We start from the raw sequence: 22,337 nt of genomic DNA, 5'->3' as shown, positions 1-22,337 counted from the left end.
TTGGCAAAATTGTTGTTTTCTAATTTCCTGGCCCTTCGATCATTGCAGTGCATGCAAAGTTGATTTCTACTTCAATTTTCTTTCTACTCAAAAAAAAAAAATAAGGAAAAAAAAAAACCTCCATCGACGTTGTTAATTTCTGTAATATATTTTGGCTGGATCATAATAGAAGCTCGGTCTAATTGGCTCCTCAAAGTTCATATATATTTCCTTCGGTATGTTAATGTTCATCCTCTTCTTCTGTGCTTTATTTGTCTTAGCTTTACATTTGAGTATAGATATTTGCAAGTTTAGATGCATTGACACATATTTTCTATTTTCAAATTAAGTTATTCTTTTCATCTTAGATTGACACATATTTGTTGTTTCTTAATTCCCTTTGCTACTGGGATTTTGGTTATTGCGGTTCAAACTTGATTTCTACTTGAGTTTTCTTTGAACAATATAGAAAAGCTTGGCCTTGGCTCCTGAAACTTCATCTTTCCTTGGTATATATGTGCATCTTCTTCTTCGATGGCTTATTTTTGTCTTGGTTTTTGCATTTGAGTATACATCTGCAAACTTTGCCTGCAAAATTGGCACTGAATTATTTTCTATGTCCAAATTAACTGTTTTGATCTTAAACAGTTACACTCCACCCATGGCATTTGTGTGAAGCAGAGAGCTAGAAACTTTGTGTTTTGTCTCTTACCCTTTCACATTCAAGTGGTGAGAATAGAGAGGTAAGTTTCCAGAAAGGATTTCAGTACCTTTTCCACTATTAATTTCTTTTTGTAAGTTCACCTCTTTGCTTTAGGAAAAGAATGGCGATACTTTAAAAAAAAAAAATCTTCTTGCCTTAAAGAGTTGCTCTGTTTACTTTGCTTTTTCTGGTTTGCTCTGTTCTTTTCTATCAGAAGCAGAATTATCTATACGTGTTAAAAAGAAGATAAGTGAAAGTCTGTTAGTTTTTAATTCCTTGACCTTCTGTTCATTGCAGTGCAGAGTTCATTTCTACTTCAGTTTTCTTTGAACACACACAAAAAAATAAAAAAAACCTTCACCGTCTTGGCTCCTGAAAGTTCATCTATAGATTTGATTGGTACGTAAATCTTCATCTTTTTCTTCTTTAGTTTATTTGTGTTTGTTTTATATTCGCAAATTTAGATGCATCGACATTTGTTTTATATTTTCAAATTAAGTAATTCTTTCATCTTTATTTGTGTATTTGTTTTATATTTGCAAAACTTTTTACTCTTCCAAATTGTTTTTGAGTCTCAGATCATCAAAGAATGGCTCTCGAATGTCTTGTCTCTGTTATTGCCAATTACATGGGGAACCTGGCAACAGAATGCGCCTCACCTTATGTTGCTTACTTTTTCCATTTTGGCAGAAATGTTAAGCAATTCAAGGATCAGCTAGAAGCACTTAAATCAAAAAGAGATGAGGTGAAAGATGCTAGAGATGAGGCTTTAAGGCAAACTGAGGTAATTAAGGAGGGCGTTGAGGAGTGGCTAGAAAAGGCAGAGAAAGAATTGGATGAAGCTCAGAGTTTGGATGAAGAAATAGAACGTAACACGTGTTTCAATTGGTGTCCTAGTTGCGGCTGGCGATACTGCTTAAGTATCAAAGTAGCGAAGAAGACACTTTGTATCTCTAAACTTATAGAGACTTATAATTTTCAACGAGTCGGCCAGCGTCCTCCTCTTCAAGGAATAGAGTTCCTACTACCCAAGGATTTCATGACTTCCGAATCTTCAAATTCAGCTTTCAATGGGATCATGAAGGCTTTAAAAAGTGATGGTGTGAACATGATTGGATTGTACGGAATGCCAGGAGTGGGTAAAACAACTTTGGCGGAAGTAGTGGGTAAGCAAGTACAGGAAAAGGAACAAAAGCTCTTTGATAAAGTTGTGATTGTTACAGTGTCCCAAACTCCAGACATCAACAAAATTCAAGATAAAATTGCAGATATCTTTGGTTTAAAATTCGAGAAAAATTCGAAAGAAGGAAAAGCAGAAGAGTTATGGCGGAGATTAAAAGGCGAGAAGAAGATTCTCATAATTCTCGATGATGTTTGGAAAAAACTTGAATTGCAAACTATAGGAATTCCATTCGGCGGTGAACACGAGGGTTGCAAAATTCTTCTAACTACACGTCTTCAACAAGTTTGTATTCAAATGAATTGTCAAGAGAAATTTGAACTGGAAATCTTATCTGAAGATAAAGCATGGGCTTTATTCAAAGATAATGCTAGTCTAGAACATGTCTCTCTCACCGTGAACGATGTAGCCAAGGAGGTTGCTCGTGAATGCAAGGGTTTGCCTCTTGCAATTGTAACTGTGGCAAATGCTCTAAAAGGTGAAAGTCTAGATGGGTGGATAGCAGCAAATCAACGACTCAAGGACTCAAGACCTTTGGATAATCAAGATGTTTGTGGAGATATCTATAGCTGCCTTCAGCTTAGTTATGATTATTTGAAGGAAGACAATATCCAGTCTTGCTTCTTGTTGTGTTCTCTTTTTCCAGAAGATTATGAGATTGATAGTGAGCGGTTGACAGTAATTGGACTTGGTCTGGGATTGTTTTGTGATATTAACTTAATTGAAGATTTAAGGAGGGAAATTCGTCTAGCACTATCAAAACTTCAAAAGTCTGGTTTGTTATTGGAAACTGATGATGAAGAATCTGTAAAAATGCATGATGTGGTTCGTGATTTTGCTCATTGGATAACATCCACAGGGGAAAAAATGTTCATGGTAAAAAATGAGTTGACGGAATGGCCTAACAGTGAAAATTTTGGTTGTTATACAGCAATCTCCTTATGGAATAGTAAGATAGATAATTTTCCTGAGAGATTAGAATTTTCAAAACTCAAGACTTTGATTTTATCGGGAACGGATTACCAAATAGTCCCGAGTACATTTTTTGAAGGAATGAAAACCCTCCGAATTTTAGTTCTTGTACGTTTTGAATTCTCAATGAAAGCGTTTCAATTCCTAACAAATCTTCGAACTCTATCCATTAGAAGGTGTCACCTACTTGAGGACATCTCATCATTGAGAAATCTGAAAGACCTTGAGTTTTTGGAATTGGTTAAAGTTGATCTTGAAGAGCTACCTAAAGAATTAGTGGAGTTGGGTAAACTGAAGTCACTATACTTTTCTTGCTTTGGAGATGGACCCATCAATGTCCCCCCTAACTTGCTATCAAGGTAATACTTAAATGTCATTAAAACTGTTTATCTTATTGTTTTTAGTTAAGTATTTAATTTTGTTGTTTCCCGCTGGCAATCTGATTGTGCGAATATATTCACCTTTGCCTTGTTGGATTTTTATGAGACTGTTTGATATGTTGGTCTCTTGTTTCTATGGCCTCTGTCTTCGATGATTTGTCATGCTTGATTAGTATCCTGGATTCATGCTACTCCATTTGGTCTGCAGTATCATGATTGGACTACTTTTTATGCTTTTTGTGATCTGTTCTTGTTCATGGAAGCTCGCCTTTTTTGGTTGGAATGCACACATTTTCTCTAAGCATGTTATCTTATTCATTTCATTACTTAGCCATTTTTATCATTTGCTTGAATGTGTTATTTCAGCCTTAATGATATTTCATATTTGTGTGTAACAGGTTAACGTCACTCCAAGAGCTACACGTTCCGAGAGACAACAATGCTAACTTACTGGAGTTGAATTCATTGTCTCGTTTGACTACATTAACATTGATTGTTTCTACTGATCAATGTTTTCAAGAAAACTTTGTGTTCCCTAAACTACAAAGCTACAGTATAGCAGTAAATGCATATATTGAATTTCCGGAGAAGCGTATCTCGAGAATATTGACAATTAGTGATTGCTCATCATTAAATGCATTTAAGGAGCTGTTTCCCAATGTGCAAAAGCTGACTTTGTTCAAAGTCATGGAACACAAAACTGTTGTCCCAAATGTAGATCAGTGGGGACTAAATGAATTAACTTCTCTTCAGCTTACATCTTGCGATGATTTGGAATGCTTGATTGATACAACATGGGAACAGAGTCCAACCACTGCATTCTCTAATTTGGTGAACTTAGACATTGGTAAAATGACTTCTTTGAAAGAGTTATGCCATGGTCAATCACCGAATAGCTTCTTACAAAACTTAGAAACATTGATCATTTGCGATTGTGGACAGTTGCAATCAGTGTTTCAAATGAATGGTCAGATGCTGTCAATCTCAAATTTAAGAAGCTTGGAGCTGCAGTCATTACCGGCATTGGAGAGTATATGGAAAGAGCCAACTCATTATGTGAGCCTACAAAGTCTGAAAGATGTAAAAGTTGATGGTTGTGATAAACTGAAATCTATCTTCTCACCTTGCCTTGCTCAAAGTTTGTTGCATCTTGAACAACTCAAGATATCTGCATGCAAGAAATTAGAGCAAGTCTTTGCTTTTGCCCAAGATATGGCTGAGCTGGAGGTACCTCTTATCTCTCCATTTTTCCTTTAATAATTCTAGTATCTGTTCTTTATCTAATTACTTTTTCTTTTTGTTAAATTATCAAATATATGAGTAATCATCTGTTCTAATCTTTGTAAATTATGGTTTTTTACACTTCCTTTTAAATTTTTTAAAAATGTATGTCGTTAATATTTAAGTACTTTTTTGAACAAGTGCAATTAATTCAGATTTAAATAATTATTAATCAATAAATTTTTTTATGTCAGGAAAATCAGGCACCACCACTCTCAAATTTAATTTGTTTGGAGTTGGAGTCTGTACCAGAATTGAGGTGCATATGGAGAGAACCCACCCATCTTGTTAAGCTCAAGAGCCTTAAAACTATGAGAATTGGTTCATGTTCTAAATTGGAATATCTCTTTTCACCTACCCTTGCTCAAGCTTTGGTGCATCTGGAAGAACTCAAGATAAAGGAAAGCAACTCCTTGAAACATTTAATCATGGAAGCAGAAAATGGTGATGAAATAGTTTCAAACAAGGATCGCTCTCTTCTGTGCTGGCCAAAATTAAAATCTTTTGAGATAGCTAGTTGCAAAAGTTTGAGATATGTGTTTCCCATCACTTTGGCTCAAGGACTTCCGTACTTGGAATCAGTTCAGATAATTGATTGCCCTCAACTAATGCATGTCTTCAACATGGCAAAAGAAGAGGATAAGCACGATATTATGCTCCCTAAATTACAGTTTTTAAGACTTGAAGACTTAGAAAACTTGAGGAGCTTTTGTCCAAGAAACTGTTTTGTCAAGTTGCCATCTTTCAAAGGGTTGGAAGCTTCCAATGTTGGTGCCCGACCCCAAGTAATGAGTCATTCCCAAAATCAACAAGGACTTACGTGGCAATATCAGTTGAAAGTAATTCCTTTAACATTGTGTTCGTTTCAGTTTTACTTCTGGTAATTATAAATTGATTATTTATCTCATAAAAAAACATATTTTCCATCAATAATTTTTACTACATTCACATCTACTCGTAAGTGTAATATACACTATTGATACTCTAAGCTTTGGTTTATTTTTTGACTTTAATAAGCTTTCATTGGAAAAGATATTTTTTTTGGCCCAGATCTTTAAATTTTATTCATATTATTCTCATATCTTTCATTTTGTTGTGAATGTATCAGGACATTGAAATTAATGCAGTAAAGGAGTTATTATACAATGTCAAAAGTCTTGCCCTGACAAGAGTCATGTATCACAAAAATCTGGTTCCAAATGTAGATCCAAAGGGACTGAATGAACTAACTTTTCTTGCACTTAAAGATGGCAAGGAGCTGGAATGCTTGATTGATACAACAGAAGGCCATGTCTCAACCAGTGCCTTCTTCAATTTGGTGGAATTAGTCATACAAGATATGACTAGTATGAAAATGTTGTGCAACGGTCAGTTTCCAAAGGGATTTCTACAAAAACTAGAGAAGTTGGAAGCAACGAATTGCATGGAAATGGTCTCTTTATCTCCCGCACTACAAGATCTAAAGGAAGTGAAAGTTATTAATTGTGGCCAGTTGCAAGAAGTATTTCAAATAGATGAGCTTCTTCATGATGCAGAAGAAACGCTGCTGTCAAATTTAGCACTTATGGAGCTACAGTTATTACCACAATTGCAGTGGATATGGAAAGGGTCCACCCATTTTGTTCGCCTCCAAAGCCTGAAGATTTTAGAAATTAGTTTTTGCAATAGCTTGAAATATCTCTTCTCACCATCCCTTGCTCAAAGCTTGGTGCTTCTTGACCAGCTCAAGATATATCACTGCTATGGACTGCAGCACATTATCAAAGAGTTGGACTGTGATGATGGAATTGAACCAAACGCGCATCTCCATTCTCCATTCTTGCCAAAATTGGAAACTCTAACCATAAGTAATTGTCCAAAACTGGAATATGTTTTTCAAATTTCTTTGGCTCAAGTTCCTCCACGATTGAAATTCGTTTGGGTAAGCGATTCTCCTCAATTGCAACAAGTCTTCAATATGGTGAAAGAAAAGCATGGAGTTGATCGTGCCATTGCACTCCCTTGCCTACAACAGCTACAACTCGGAAACTTGATAAACTTGAGTTGCTTTTTCTCAGAAAATTTTCTCATCACATCGCCATCCTTGGAGAATTTAGTATTTTGGGACTGTCCTAAATTGACAAATTTCACCATTCAAAAAGAAGTTAACGAGCAAGCTCAACTAAAGGTACTTCTTTTATACTCTTTTCCTTCAATTGTGGTTCTAGATTTTACCTTTGACTCAAATCTTTCAACGTTAATAAACTAATCCAACGGTGTCTTAAAATTGCTGTTAGAAAAAGAATTGCATATTAATTAGCATGCTAATTCTGATTTTCTGACAGTTAATATGCATTAATATGGGTGATCAGAACATCACTCCTGAAATGTATAAAAGGATTTTGTGGTGTTATACCAGTGTAGCAATGTAGATACCAGCACAAAATCTGCCTGACTAAGCATTTTGTTGTGAATTTATCAGGACCTTGGATTGCATGCCATGAAGGATTTATTATACAATGCCAAAAGTCTTACCCTGAAAGGAGTCATGTATCAGAAAAATTTGGTTCCAAATGTAGATCCAAAGGGACTGAATGAATTAACTTTTCTTGCACTTAAAGATGGCAAGGAGCTGGAATGCTTGATTGATACAACAGAAGGCCATGTCTCAACCAATGCCTTCTTCAATTTGGTGCAATTAGTCATGCAAGAAATGATTGGTTTCAAAATGTTGTGCAACGGTCGGATTCCAAAGGGATTTCTACAAAAGCTAGAGAAGTTGGAGGCAACGAATTGCATGGAAATGGTCTCTTTATCTCCCGCGCTACAAGATCTAAAGGAAGTGAAAGTTATTAATTGTGGCCAGTTGCAAGAAGTATTTCAAATAGATGAGCTTCTTCGTGATACAGAAGAACCCCTACTGTCAAATTTAACACTTATGGAGCTACACTTATTACCAGAATTGAAGTGGATATGGAAAGGGTCCACCCATTTTGTTCGCCTCCAAAGCCTGAAGTATTTAGCAATTAGTTTTTGCAACAGCGTGAAATATCTCTTCTCACCATCCCTTGCTCAAAGCTTGGTACTGCTACAACAACTCAAGATAGATCACTGTGATGGACTGCAACACATTATCACCGAGTTGGTCTATGATGATGGAATAGAAACAAATGCCCATCTCCATTTTTCGTTCTTGCCAAAATTGGAAACTCTAACCATAAGTAATTGTCCAAAACTGGAATATGTTTTTCAAATTTCTTTGGCTCAAGTTCCTCCACGATTGAAATTCGTTTCGATAAGCGATTCTCCTCAATTGCAACAAGTCTTCAATGTGGCAAAAGAAAAGCATGGAGTTGATCGTGCCATTGCACTCCCTTGCCTACAACAGCTACAACTTGGAAACTTGATAAACTTGAGTTGCTTTTTCTCAGAAAATTTTCTCATCGCATCGCCATCCTTGGAGAATTTAGTATTTTGGGACTGTCCTAAATTGACAAATTTCACCATTCAAAAAGAAGTTAACGAGCAAGCTCAACTAAAGGTACTTCTTTTATACTCTTTTCCTTCAATTGTGGCTCTAAAATTTGCCTTTGACTCAAATATTTCAACATTAATAAACTAATCCGACGGTATCTTAAAATTGCTGTGAGAAAAAGAATTGCATATTAATTAGCATGTTAATTCTGATTTTCTGAAAGTTAATATGCATCAATATGGGTGATCAGAACATCACCCCTGAAATGTGTAAAAGGATTTTGAGGTGTTACACCACTGTAGCAATGTAGATACCAGCACAAAATCTGCCTGACTAAGCATTTTGTTGTGAATTTATCAGGACCTTGGATTGCATGCCATGAAGGATTTATTATACAATGCCAAAAGTCTTACGCTGAAAGGAGTCATGTATCAGAAAAATCTGGTTCCAAATGTGGATCCAAAGGGACTGAATGAATTAACTTTTCTTCTAATTAAAGATGGCAAGGAGCTGGAATGCTTGATTGATACAACACAAGGCCATGTCTCAACCAATACATTCTTCAATTTGGTGGAATTAGTCATAGAAGAAATGACTGGTTTGAAAATGTTGTGCAACGGTCTGATTCCAAAGGGATTTCTACAAAAACTAGAGAAGTTGGAAGCAACGAATTGCATGGAAATGGTCTCTTTATCTCCTATGCTACAAAATCTAAAGGAAGTGAAAGTTATTAATTGTGGCCAATTGCAAGAAGTATTTCAGACAGATGAGATTCTACATGATACAAAAGAAAATCAAGGACCACTGCTGTCAAATTTAACACTCATGGAGTTGCACTCATTACCAGAATTGAAGTTGATATGGAAAGGGTCCACCCATTTTGTCAGCCTCCAAAGCTTGATGTTTGTAGAAATTAGTTATTGCAATAGATTGAAATATCTCTTCTCACCATTCCTTGCTCAAAGCTTGGTGCTCCTTGAACAACTCAAGATAGATCATTGCAATGGACTCCAACACATTATCACTGAGTTGGAATTTGATGATGAAATAGAATCAGAAGACCATCCCTATTCTCCGCTCTTGCCAAAATTGGAAACTCTTACCATAAGTGATTGTCCAAAATTGGAATATGTTTTTCAAACTCCATTGGCTCAAGTTCTTCCACGGTTGAAATTCGTTTGGATAAGCAATTCTCCTCAGTTACAACAACTGTTCAATGTGACAAAAGAAGAGAATGGAGTTGGTCGTGCCATTGTGCTCCCTTGCCTACAAGATCTCCGGCTTGGAAACTTGATAAATTTGAGTTGCTTTTGCTCGGAAAAATTTTCTCATTGCAGCGCCTTCCTTGGAGAAGTTGGTAGTTTTCAATTGTCTTAAATTGTCAAATTTCACCATTCAAAAAGAAGTTAACCAGCAGGCTCAACTAAAGGTACTTTTTTTATACTCTTTTCCCTCAATTGTGGTTCCAGATTTTGCTTTGGACTCAAATCTTTTCAACCTTCATAAACTAATTCAACGATATCTTAAAATTGCCATTAAAATAATTTTATACTCTTTATTTTTGATGAATATAAAAATCAAAACTCATGAATTAAAAGCAAAAAAAAGAATAGCACATTAGTTTAGAAGTTAATTCTGATTTTTTTCGTTTTTTTATCTGAAAGTTAATATGCATTAATATGGGCGATCAGAACATCACCCCTGAAATGTAGCAATAGATATAATATCAGTACAAAATCTCCCCATCCAAGAACCTGTAAACAAAAAAAATACCTTCCCCACTTTGTTTGCACTTATACTGAACTAAGCACGACTGGGTGCTATTTCCAGATTGATATACAGAAAAAATTGCTATTTCCCTCATTTCATACAAAAAAGGTTCGCTTTCGATTTTGTACTCTTCAAGTCATATGTTAATCGACCTTTGTAATCAAGTTTCACAGTGTAAACTTATAATCAAACAAATATTAAAGTAATTGCTTGATTTATGAGGCATTAGATGCATAGAGTGATGTGTACTTTCTTTGGGATTCAAGGCACTTTTCTCTTTCAATATTTATGTAACAATATGTTGGACCTTTGTAATTTATTCAATTTCTAATGAAATTAAGATATTTTAATATCTTTGCAGGAATTATACCTCTCTGACTTGGGAAATGACAAGGGGTGCAACACAATTAATTCTCAATCAAGATGGAGTTTAGTAAATTTGGAATATATAACTGTTGGAAATTGTGTGAAGATATTTCAAATGCAAGCTGGACAATTCTTCTCAAGGGTAGAGAATATACAGCTAGAGCATTTACATCAGTTGCAGGGTCCCATCCAAGTTGCAAGCCTTCAATGTCTTAGATGGTTACATATGTCAAAGTGTAATAGGTTGAAATACCTCCTCTCTCCTATGCTTGTTCGAAATTTGCCGCATTTGATCCATTTGGAGATAAATCATTGTGAGGAATTGGAACAAATCATTGAAATGGATCAAACTTCAGCATCATCATCACAGGCTCATCTCCAACCTATATCCTTCCCCAGTCTTGAAATTATAAGAATTTATAAGTGCAGCAACTTGAAAAGCTTATTTCCTCTTAGTATCACCTGTTCTCCTTCAAAAGTCAAGATCATCTCAATTGATGGGGCCTCTAAACTTGAGCGAGTCTTTAACTTAGACGTTGAAGATGATCAGAAGGGAATAGTGCTCCCTAACTTGCAAGGACTGCTTCTTAAAGAGCTGCCAAGCCTCAAGAGTTTGTCTCAGGGTTACCATTTTCGATTCCCCTGTATGCATTATGCTGAAGTAAAAGAATGCCCCAAGTTGAATACAAGCTTCAGCATTGATTCAAAACGTGTTGTGCATGCCATAACAGAGGTACCCACTCAGCTTTTTCTTTTGTTATGCTTAATTTGTCGTTCTTGACAATGATATTGATAGAACTAACGATGAGATATACATTATGGAAAATAATAATTAAAGTTGAATTCGTTTGATTGAAAATGTTATGAAAGATAACCATAATGGGATGGAAGGAATATCTACTAATATTTTTGTAAAACTCTCGTATATATTCATAAAAATCAAACGTGAAATTAATTATCTTCTAAAATAAATTAATTAATAATAATTCTCACACATTTGACTTAATAAATGATGTATGATTTTTTGCTCAATAAGCAAGATTCAAATTGACTCATCCTCAGATCAGGAAAAAAGAAAGACTAATAATGGTTGGCTTTTTCTTCCCTAGCATCTTAAGAAGAAAATAATTAAAACAGTATTGATTTATTGCTTTATGTCATTTGTTTTTTGTTAATTTGTTTTGAAGGCACCCGAACAAGTTGAGAATGATAGAAGGGAGGGTTTGATCACTAAGGAAGAAATAGTTGATAATCAGGCCGCCTGCAACGATGTATTTTGGCTTTATGGATATCAGGAAGACACACTACCTCTATATATGAACGTGGACGAAGCAGAGGATAACTAACCCAGGTAGATATGGCTTTTCAACCCAATTTTATTTCTTTCCTTAAATAAGGTGCTTGTCTAATGGCTTATGATTTATGACAGGTTCTTTGCTTCAATGATACAGGTGGCTGGTACTTGATTGTGCTTAACAACATTTGAGCTGTCTACTTTATGGTACGGTCTCTGCTTTCAGCTTTATTTTGCAGTGATGAATAACTAGTTTACTCTACGCCTCTTATTGCATTTGCTTGTTTGGTACATGTTCTTAACTCTTGAGAGAAATTCTAGTAGTCCAAGAATACATGGTTTTCTCAGTGATTAGTTGATTTGCAGCTGGCTGATCTTTGCTTCTCTTTTACAATGTTACACTCTTTTGTGTATTGTAATTTTAGTCACCTGTAAGTATTTGTATGAATGAGTAGTACATAGTTATATTTACTTGCATGTTCTGGAAATTTCCCTTTTACTTTGATAAATTCAGTTTCTGTGGTAGACTTAATTCTTTCAAGGCAAGCCAAGAAGAGTCTTAATTCCATGTTGATGTTTCTTTGTTACTTTGAGGTAGAGATAGTCAATTAGCCGAAGATTGACCAAAACTATTTCTTCGCCCATTTTTTTTTTCCATTAGTGGTTAATAAAAGTTTTCCCAATCACGAGGAGAAAAAAAATTGACAATACTTTCTTAAAATTCCTTTTAGCTTTGCTTTTCTCAATACTAGCCATTTTTTAATTGTAATTTTTCATTGAGTTGATGGATTTAATTATTTGTCTCCCTCTAATAATCGATTTTGATAGTAGTTAAAATTTATAACATAACGATCTAAATATATAACGTATTTTAATAATTTAAGATTTTAGAATTGAGATATTAATTACCTGTTAAATAAAGCTTTTTATAAAAAAAAGTGAGACCTATAATTCCATAAAGCAAAAGATGTTTGAGTCCATTGCTATTTGAATAAAAAAATAAAAAAGAGACTAGAAAAAAAAAACCAATAATTCAAAAGTGCTCATTATAGTAGTTCCATGTCCTACTAGCCAAAAAGGATGAAAAGCATTGTTTGGGTGCCATTTATAACTATAACTACATTGCAATGGAGATGGGATTGGGAATAAGGTAAAACCAACAACATTTACAGACAATTTTTCAGAGTATAGGCCCACTATCAAATGTTTTTCAGAGTATAGCCAAAAAGACGAGAAGGAAGGTAGAAATCAAGGACGGCCCAATAAATTCAAAGGCCTAAAGCGAAATATTTCAATGAGGTTTTTTTTTATTAAAATTTTATTCTTTTAGCTTTTTGAGATGCAAAATTTTTAATTAAATTTTTATAATCAAGTTCTTCAAATATTTCTTTTTCAATTAATAATATAACCAATCCATTTAATCTTTCTTGAGATATTGTTGATCTTAAATAAGATTTTATTAATTTTAGTTTTGAAAAACTTCTTTTTCCTGAAGCAACACTTACTTGAATTGTTAACATTATTCTAAAAGCTATATCTGCATTTGGAAAAGAATCGAGTCTTCTTGTATGATTAAGTATATCAATTGTACTGTTTTCTTTCTGTATAATTTCTTTTGAAATTTTTAACTTTGAAAATAAATCTAAACCATCAATATCGGAATAGTTGTTATATTTTAAAGAATATTTAACATTGAGGCAATATTCTTTCAAATGAGGCTTACAGCTTTATGAAGATAATAAAAAGAGTAGATTTGTTGTGTATTCTTTAGAGAAAATTTGAAGTTAAAGGAAGAAAGAGCAAATGAGAAAGGAAGATTTCAAAAGTAGATATTATACATTGAAAAAAAAAACTAGTTTTATATATAGGAAAAAAAATAGCTGTTAGAAATCGTTAAATGCGTTGATTGGAAATAAAAGAAATAAGTGAGAAAAAAATAGTTGTTGGAGATTATTAAATACATATGACTATTAGTTTATTGAAAATAAGATAATATAGTTGAGAATTAATAGTATTTTAGAAATAAAAAAGTAATAGAAAATTAAGATTTATTAGGTACATAATTAAAAAAGTGAAAGAACAAATAATTTTATTAATTATTTTTAACTTTTATATTTTTTTAATTTTTATATATTTTTAATATAATTAATTATATTATAATTATTATAAAATTATAAATCTTTATTAAAATTGGGGCCTTCTCAAATTGGGGGCCTAAAACCCTTGCTTGGGTGGCTTCACCCAAGGGCCAATTCTGGTAGAAATGGGGATTCATTTTCTTTTACCCTTCCAATCAGATAATGAGACAGATATTGGGACCAAGACGAGGCATGATTTTTTGAAAAAGAAAAGGAATAAAATTCTAAGGAGAGATTGTGTGAACTCTATTATTGCATAGAATTTGTCACATTAGCTTTGGATATTAAAGTTGATTATAATATATTAATACACTGATCAATTCTGTCTCATTTTTTAATCCAAATCAAGTTTGATGGGTCAGGTTATTCCTTGAAGCTCTTGCTTTTATTTATTGGAAATTAGTTCAAAATAGTTTTGACTAAAACAAATTAGGCTTAGATGATCTTCTTGCTGGTATTGGATTACCAGCCATGGAGGAAACGTTCCTAAGGATCCGTAAATGATAGTTCAAAAAGTAGAGATGTACCTTGACCCTCTACTTCTCTCCAAGCAAAACATGATCAGATCAAAAATTCAAAAGATTTGATAGCAATGATGTCTATGTCCCATTGGAAATCTTTATCTTCTTAATTAATGAGAAAATAAAAAAGAATGTTGTAAGCAAAATAGAAGGGTAAGCAAAAAGAAGACAGGAAATGACAGCGAAAATGCATATCACCAAGAATAATAAAGGGATCAGATCAATAATTCAAAAGCCATAAATATATAGAGATGTTAAAAGAATGTATCAGCTGGATAATCAAGTTACTGTTTACTGCATTGGAACCTTGACTTGACATGACATAATTACCTGTATAAAATTATTCTTGCTCATGATAAAGGTTTACATATAGCTCAAGTAATTACTTGGTTGGACCATACTTGACTTTTTACTTCTAATAAATTTAGAATTATTTGTAAAAATTATTCCTTCATAACTTTGAATATTCAAAAAGCTTATAAAATAGTAAAAGATGAGATCATGAAAGCTAAGCATACAATAAACTAAACCAAGAATATAGATTCCCATCCTCTTTCCAGAACACTTCCTGGAATGCCAAACAGCAGGGCCCGTAGCAGAGCATCTCCATGACTCCATCCTTTTCTTTTTTTTTTTCTTCTCTGAGAGAGAACTAGTCAATGATAAGGCAAAAGATGTCGGGGCCCTTGTCTTTCACTAAGGATATGAATAAGAAAAATAATAACAATAAAATGAAAAAGGGATTCCAAAGAAAACAAGTCTTTGCCTTGAGAGTTTCTACTTTCTATGTTTGACTACTGTTTTTGTTATCAGAAGCAGAATTATCTGCGTGCATTCAAAACAAGATAAGTGTAAGTCTGTTGTTTTCTAATTTGCCGTCCTTTTAATTATAGTTGATTTCTACTTCAATTTTCTTTGAACTCAAAAAAAAAAAAAAAAACTTCACCGACTTTGTTAGTGTCTGTATTTTGGCTGGATCAAAATAGAAGCTCTGTCTTGCTCCTGAAAGTTCATATATAATGAATGAATACCCATTAGCTCTTTTCTGTCTGACTTGTGTTACATAGTCATATATCATGTCTTTAACAATCTGCAATTTGCTCTGTTACTGATTTTTGTTTATTTTTTGTTATGTGCTATACAACTTGTTAACAAAAATTAGTATTAATTAATTCTTGTTCTTTATGTCTCACTTTGTTTGGTTTTGAAGGCTCCCTGCAGGATAAACAAAGCTGCATCAGAAGAATCAGAATTCTAAAGGTGAATCTCAAGGCAATGACAATATCTTATTATTCCGTGGAATTTTAGGCACATGTGCTTAAAGGTCAAGTACGGATGCCATAAAATCATATAGAGATTATTACATCTCTATCTTAATTCTAAAGACTAAGTCCCACTCCATATCTATAAAGTCATATTACTTTGTCACCATGAATTCCTACCCAATAAAAACTCTCTTTCCTTGCACCTTCCTTTGCCAAAAAATCAGCACTCACAGAATAATACACTGCCTATCACCTCCTTTAAAGAATCCACCTGCTGAAATGTCTTCCACCATTTCCATAATCTACTGTCGAGGTTCAATATCCAATTAACTGCATTCCTCCAATCTGTTTCAATTATAATTATAAAAAATTACATTAATCGAGTATGATCACATCGAATACCCTATTGAAATCCGTCCCCTGCCATCCCTAACATGGCCCTGATTTACAGCACCACTTAATCTTGATATTCTCCCAAGAAAGCCAGGGGAAACAAGCACTAAAAAATGGCTTTGAAACAAGCATAATCTAAAACCAATGTTAGAATTGGTACGCCCACGCTTGCCACGCCTGTTGTTAGAAAAAGAGATGGGATCCATGTGTTTCATATTTGGTTTCAAAATACTTTTGGTGCTATATATTACCAAACGAACTTCGCAAGCATGCATGCATTTGAAACACTACAATCTGAACTGAGATTTTCTTTTCTTGATGATGAAGCTGAACTGAATTTGAAGTTATAGGCAAATTTGGATACAATCTTGTCATGCTTCCTTTTTCAAGTTGTAGCAAATGCTCCAAGCCATTTATACAGAAACTGCAAATGTCCTTTTATTTATCAGATTAATTTATTAATTTTTCTAAATATATCCTAAAGAATATGCGACAACTTTCTAATTCCATTGATAAAGTTTTTAAATTCCATGACAGTTTATTGGATAATTTTCTATAATTTAATTAGCTCAAAATTTAACTTATTGAGGTCTAGGTAATTTAAACAGGGCAATATATTTTAATAAATGTTTTAATAAAAAGAAAATCACTAAACTAAGAAATATATTATATATTTAAATAAATATATTATATTAATAAAGACTAATTAAACTAAGAAATCAACTACAAAGAAAATCACTCTTTAAACAACAAAGGAAAGCTATTTTGATTAGTTAAAATTTGCATTTCACTTTCTCTTAAATAATTAACTATATATCCTGACATTGGTTTGCCATTAGAAAATTTTGATGAGCAACCTATTTATCAAGAAGAGATCAAACATAGGAGGAGTTGATGATATATGGAGGTAAATGCACAAGTCTCCATCAAGTTGGCTAACAATCAATTGGCCAAGTAATATAAATGCCCTTGTTGATAAAACAAAGTGTGAAATGAAATCAATTTGATTATTAATAAAACAAACCTGAAGAAATAATGATGTTGTTCATCTGCCAAGCTTTTGTTTTGTATGGGAATTGTGAAATGAAAGGATTTCTAACAATGTTTTGGATTGTAGCTGGAAAACAATAAATAAAATAAACTTTCTCAATGTATAGAAGTGGCTTTGTCATTGCAGCTTTCTCAATGGGACCACGTTGAGCCAAGTTGCCCATAATTTATCCAAATGTCCTACTCCTACACCAACTCTTCTCAATAATCAATTCATTATTCATAACCAAGTTGCCAGTATTCTTTATTAATTTTGAGGCAGAGATAATCAACTAGGCGACCAGTGACCAAAATATTCCCTATCACAAGGAGAAAAACAATTGACAAAACTTTCTTGGACAATTTTAGCTTATTTTTTCTCAATGCTGGTCTTTTTTTTAATTGGAATTTTCTCCTAAAGATGATTGATGTCATTATCTATCTCCCTTTAATAATCTAATGATCAACACATATAACAATAAAAAAGAAAAAAAAAGTGAGGCTAATAATTCCATAAAGCAAACCATGTTTGGGTTGATTGTTATTTGAATAAAAGAAAATGACAATAAAAAAAGACTTGGAAGAATACCAAGTCTTTGCTGCGACTTGTCTTGAATAATAAAATAAAAATAGTTCAAAAGTGAATCAATAATTCCATGTTCCACTAGCAAAAGCAGTGGGTGATTGGGATTATAGATAGAAGCGATTTAGTGTTGGGATTATTATCATTTGTAAAATAATCGGTGGGTTTTTAACTCCGTTAGTAAAGTTAAAATATTGTCAAATGTCCTTTTAGTTATCAGATTAATTTTTTTAAAATATATCCTAATGGATACGTGACAACTTTCTAATTCCATTAATAAAATTTTTAAATTCCATCAATAGTTTATTGGATAATTTTCTATCATTTAATTAACTCAAAATTTAACTTATTGAGGTCTACGTAATTTAAACAAGGGCAATATATTATATAAATATTTTAATGAAAATTTTCCAATTATTGTAAATTGACTAGTAATTGTTGGAAGTAGGCATTTCTACTCAAAAGCTATCCCCTCAAAGACCAAGTATAAAGGAAAAAACTAAGAGATTAAAGTTGGAAGGAGCATCAATATTTTGTTGGTATTTCTTTTAGTTTTTATTTGATTTCAACAATATAAATACATTTTCACTAAGAGCTCATATCCTTTGGCCACATAATATAATTTTTTTAAAAGGAAATTAACTTAAAAAAGGAAAAGAAATTTGAAACCAAATGAATTTGATCAACTTATAACTCTACTTCTAAATTTCTAATCATCCCAATGTTTAGGAAGAGAGAAAGGTATATAAAAAACTACTCCCACTAGTTCAAGGTTTACAATACCTTGGATCTCATGCAACCAGTGTTTACCATACTATTTCTCACATCTCTACAATTTTGTGAAACTCTGACAAAAAACTCAATTTGAAAAATAGATTGCATTTCTGTCTTAATTTTAAAGGTTAAGACCCACTACATATTTATAGGTCCATATTACTTTGTCACCATGAATTTCTACCCATCAAAAACTCTTAACCATTAAGTTTATGTACCCTTTAATCAAATTTAATCACCAAATAATTTTCAACTAATGAAATTTTACCGATTTCCGATTAAAATTTGAATAAAATATCTAACACATTCACTTGCAATTGTCCCTAGTAGTAAACAAAAATCCTCAAATCAATAAACATTATATAATAATGTCGATAGCTCATGCTGGCCAAAGAGCTTTTAGCGAGAGGCAGAAATAAACATTGGAGTCTCGAGCACCACCCATAACCAAGAGAAAACAAAAAAGGGGGAACAAACTATAGAAAAGCCAACCGAAAAACAATAAATAAAACAAACTTTCTCAATGAATAGCATTAGCTTTCGCATATCAAAGAAAAGAGAATCGTACATGGGGAGTGTAAGCCAAGTTGCTAATATTTTTCCATTGCATCGTAGTAGTTCCAAATTGCCTGTACCTACTCTTACTACTTTGTCGTCATAGAGTTTTCATTCAAGCATCTTCTTGTATCATCTCCACATCTGCGAGCTAAACTATCCCAAAGAGTTAGCTTGATTTCTACCTTACTCTTCCATTTCATGTTCTTTGATATTTCCACTTTTCTTTCACCTCAAAAAAAGAAGGCATCTCTGTTTGTTTATCTTCATCGGTTTCTACTTTCCTCATTTTCTTTTAACTCACAAACAAAAAAAAAAAAGAAAAACAAAAAACTGTTCTTTGATCCCTACTACTTTTCCATTCCTTAGCTCCACATAGCCAAAAAAAAAAAAAACCAAAGCTGCTATCTCTAGTATTTTGGTTTCTCTGCTTTCTATCTACAAAAAGAAGTCGGAGTTGGTGAAGTAATTACCCTTATTCTATTTCTTTGCTTTGGGTTGGTCCTTAATTGTTCTTTCCCGATCTCCGGAGTTGGTGAAGTAGAAATCCATGCAGCTTTAGAAGATCCATTCGAAGTGAGATAAGCTTCAAGAATACATATTATATTCTCCATATAAAGCTTTTGCTATGCTCAATTTCTGTAATTACTAATGCAATTGACTTCTCCAGTTCTTCGTTTGGCAAATAAAATTAATCAATTTACACTTTATTTCTTTCCCAGCCCTAGACGACAACATGGTCAAATAAAAGCTGTAGTTATTGAGAAAAAACTGAAATAAATAGATATTTTGAATTTTAAGAGATTATTTTATAGAATGATAATATTCTGCTTTTACTCTAACATGTAAAAAAAAAAATCCTCTTGCCTTAGAGTTCCTACTTTCTATAAAAAGCAGAATAGAAGCAGAATTATTTGTATGCATTAAAATAAAGATAAGTGAAAGTTTTTTGGTTCTTAATTAATTCCTTGGCCTCCAGTTATTTTTGAACTTAAAGAACCTTCACCGACTTTGTCAGCCCTTGATCTGAATAGAAGCTCCATCTTGGCTCCTGGAAGTTCTCATATATTTCCTCGGTATTTTGATTAAATCTGTTCTCTGATTCCTACTTTTCCTTTCCTTAACTCCACAAAGGTCAAAAAAAAAAAAAAGCCCATAGCTGCAAGCTTTAGTATTTTGATTTCTCTGCTTCCTATCTTAAAAGAAGAAATCCATGCAACTCTAGACTATTTCTTTGCTCTATTTCTTTAATTACCCTTACTCTATTTCTTTGCTTTCGTCTGGTCCTGAATTTTTCTTTTCCGATCTCTGAAGTTGGTGACCAGTGAATAATTTCTACTTGTGCAGCATTTTCAATTTTCAAGTTGGTTGATCGACAATTGTTCTCTTGTGATTCACAAATCTCATAAAAGTATTGTTGCCAAGGTAAGATACTTTCCAAACATTTCCTAATTGCTTTTGTCTCTATGTAAAACTTTTTACTTATAGAAATTGCTCTTCAGTATCAGATCATCAAAGAATGGCTGAACCTGTTACCGCTGTTGCAACCAATACCCTGGGGAACCTGGCAACAGAATACGCATCACCTTATCTCAGTTATTTTTTCCATTTCGGCAAAATTGTTGAAGATTTCAAGAATCGACGAAATCAACTTGAATTGAGAAAAGTTCGAGTGAAAAATGATGTCGCTGAGGCAAAAAAGCAAACTCTGGTAATTGAGAAGGCCGTTGAGGAGTGGCTAACAAGGGCAGACAAAGAATTGGGAGAAGCTCAGAGTTTGGAAGATGAAATTGAACGTAACAAGTGTTTCAATTGGCGTCCTAGTTGGGGCTGGCGATACTGCTTAAGTATCAAAGTAGCTAAGAAGACACTTCGTATCTCTCAACTTTTAGAGAATTCTAATTTTGAACGAGTAGGTTACCGAGCTACTCTCCCAGGATTAGAGTTCATTCCATCTAAGGATTTCATGTCTTCTGAATCTTCGAATTCTGCTTTCAAAGAGATCATGGAGGCTCTGAATAATGGTGATGTGAACATGATTGGACTACATGGGATGGGAGGAGTGGGTAAAACCACTTTGGCAAAAGAAGTGGGAAACCAAGCCAAACAACTCTTCGATAAAGTTGTGCCTGTAACTCTGTCCCAAAAGCCAAACATCAACAATATTCAAGATAAAATTGCAGACTTCCTAGATTTAGATTTTCAAAAGAAGACACCAGAAGGAAGAGCAGAACAATTGTAGTTGAGAATCAATGACGAGAAGAGCATCCTTATAATTCTTGATGATGTTTGGGAAGAACTTGACTTAAAGGTTATAGGAATTCCATTTGGTGATGATCACAAGGGTTGCAAAATTTTTAAACCGTATCGGAACATATATTGGCACCGGAAGGACCCACAGTATCGGCTTACTGAGCTACCACCTTGCAAGGAAGAATTATGAGATGGTTGCAGGGGAAGTTGCAAAGGCATTTTTAAACATCAATGAGTACATTGGGGCCATCAACTAAACACAGGTAAAACAAAGGCTACTTTCCATTTTCATTTCTAATCAAGTTTTGGTGGTTAACTTGTGCTAACCTTTATTATTTATATATATATAAAAAAAGAAAAACAGATAGTTGAAATTATTGTGCTTTTTATTGGTCCAGATGTTGGTTTCATGGAGTTGTCAAGTGACGGGATCACTTGCTTTCAACAATTTATCCAATCAATGTTATGTTTTTTTTCCTCAGCCAATCAATGTTATGTTGCTTTCTGTATGTACAACAAGTAGAAGAACAAGGGTTAAATTCTTCTATTTCTTATTCAAGACATGCGAAAATAAATTTTAATTTCCCTATATAAGTTAAGTAGATTTTTATTTTATGAAAGATCCAAGTGACTTATCCCTGGATCCTTGTGAACTGAGGAAAGACGAAATGCAGGATATATGGCACAGCCAAAATATTCTACAAATGCATCACAAGATTTCTCACTCTATCTTAATCTCTCATGTGCCAACGCCGTCACAGTGATCCATGGAAAAGAAAGAAAAAAGGACGGAATTAATGTAAAGTTTGTCAGTATATTATAATTTAATATTGAATTTTATTGTTATATTTAGCTTTAATTTTATTGTGTTTTGTCACTGTATTTTTAATTTAGTAGATTTTTAGACAGCAGGCAACAGACTTAGAATATTTTATGGAATATTTTGTTAATGCAAATGATGAATTTTGTCTCTATATTTTTAATTTCGTTGATATTTGGAGAAAACGTAATAGGATTGAAATAGTTTACAGAATATTTGGTTAGTGCAAATGATAAATTTCTTGATCAATCTTTGCAGCAGATATAATCAATTCAGTGGAAATGACCTGACCAAAACTATTTCTTATATTATTTTTTATTAGGATCATTTTCCTTAAAACTTTCTCAAGGAAAAACACAATTGACAAAACTTTATCTTCAATGCGTAATAAGTGTGTTATCTCTGGATGTTTTCAGAAATTCTTTTTAGCTTAGCTTTTGTCAATGTGCTTTAAGAGCTTCAGATTTTCGAGTTTGAGATATTAATTATCTGTTAAATACAAAAGTTCAAATCTCACAATATTTGTCCTTGTTTTATTTCATTTATGTATATGGGGTGAGATTAGGCTAGTATTTCTTAAACAAAGTGTGAAATTAATTGATGATGACGCAAGTGAAGTGTATACAT

General features: G+C 33.2%; 3 protein-coding genes across 5 annotated transcripts; all 3 read left to right on the top strand.

Moving 5' to 3' along the window:
- Positions 618 to 21,641, top strand: LOC108662972 (putative disease resistance protein At5g05400). 2 transcript variants are annotated; one of them, XM_018125139.1, is made up of 3 exons: positions 618 to 722; positions 20,146 to 21,153; positions 21,289 to 21,641. In XM_018125139.1, the coding sequence occupies exon 2, from the start codon at positions 20,157 to 20,159 to the stop codon at positions 20,877 to 20,879; it is 723 nt and encodes a 240-aa protein (XP_017980628.1). In that variant the 5' UTR covers positions 618 to 722; positions 20,146 to 20,156; the 3' UTR covers positions 20,880 to 21,153; positions 21,289 to 21,641. The 2 variants fall into 2 exon arrangements, with proteins under 2 accessions (XP_017980628.1, XP_017980630.1); XM_018125141.1 differs by lacking the exon at positions 618 to 722 and adding an exon at positions 19,999 to 20,062 and having other exon boundaries at positions 20,140 to 21,153.
- Positions 1,272 to 9,326, top strand: LOC18593542. The gene is made up of 6 exons (XM_018124179.1): positions 1,272 to 3,193; positions 3,613 to 4,441; positions 4,690 to 5,334; positions 5,604 to 6,662; positions 6,957 to 8,015; positions 8,310 to 9,326. The coding sequence occupies exons 1-6, from the start codon at positions 1,272 to 1,274 to the stop codon at positions 9,324 to 9,326; spliced, it is 6,531 nt and encodes a 2,176-aa protein (XP_017979668.1).
- Positions 7,649 to 11,920, top strand: LOC18593549. 2 transcript variants are annotated; one of them, XM_018125138.1, is made up of 5 exons: positions 7,649 to 8,015; positions 8,310 to 9,378; positions 10,081 to 10,818; positions 11,273 to 11,436; positions 11,537 to 11,920. In XM_018125138.1, exons 3-4 carry the CDS (start codon positions 10,201 to 10,203, stop codon positions 11,429 to 11,431), a joined length of 777 nt encoding a protein of 258 aa, XP_017980627.1. In that variant the 5' UTR covers positions 7,649 to 8,015; positions 8,310 to 9,378; positions 10,081 to 10,200; the 3' UTR covers positions 11,432 to 11,436; positions 11,537 to 11,920. The 2 variants fall into 2 exon arrangements, with proteins under 2 accessions (XP_017980627.1, XP_017980626.1); XM_018125137.1 differs by having other exon boundaries at positions 7,650 to 8,015; positions 11,515 to 11,920.

This window comes from Theobroma cacao, chromosome 7 (assembly GCF_000208745.1).
Source record: "Theobroma cacao cultivar B97-61/B2 chromosome 7, Criollo_cocoa_genome_V2, whole genome shotgun sequence".
NCBI classification, from domain to species: Eukaryota; Viridiplantae; Streptophyta; class Magnoliopsida; order Malvales; family Malvaceae; genus Theobroma; species Theobroma cacao.
Note: the sequence above shows the minus strand (reverse complement) of the source record. Positions and strands in the feature narration are given on the sequence as shown.

Excerpts from the sequence above, each read along its gene's own strand:
- LOC18593549 (XM_018125138.1), top strand. The coding sequence starts at position 10,201 with ATGCAAGCTGGACAATTCTTCTCAAGGGTAGAGAATATACAGCTAGAG. Across the intron at positions 10,819-11,272 it reads TTGTGCATGCCATAACAGAG|GCACCCGAACAAGTTGAGAA; the intron begins GTACCCACTCAG and ends TTTGTTTTGAAG.
- LOC18593542 (XM_018124179.1), top strand. The coding sequence starts at position 1,272 with ATGGCTCTCGAATGTCTTGTCTCTGTTATTGCCAATTACATGGGGAAC. Across the intron at positions 4,442-4,689 it reads AAGATATGGCTGAGCTGGAG|GAAAATCAGGCACCACCACT; the intron begins GTACCTCTTATC and ends TTTTTATGTCAG. Across the intron at positions 8,016-8,309 it reads ACGAGCAAGCTCAACTAAAG|GACCTTGGATTGCATGCCAT; the intron begins GTACTTCTTTTA and ends TGAATTTATCAG.
- LOC108662972 (XM_018125139.1), top strand. The coding sequence starts at position 20,157 with ATGGCTGAACCTGTTACCGCTGTTGCAACCAATACCCTGGGGAACCTG.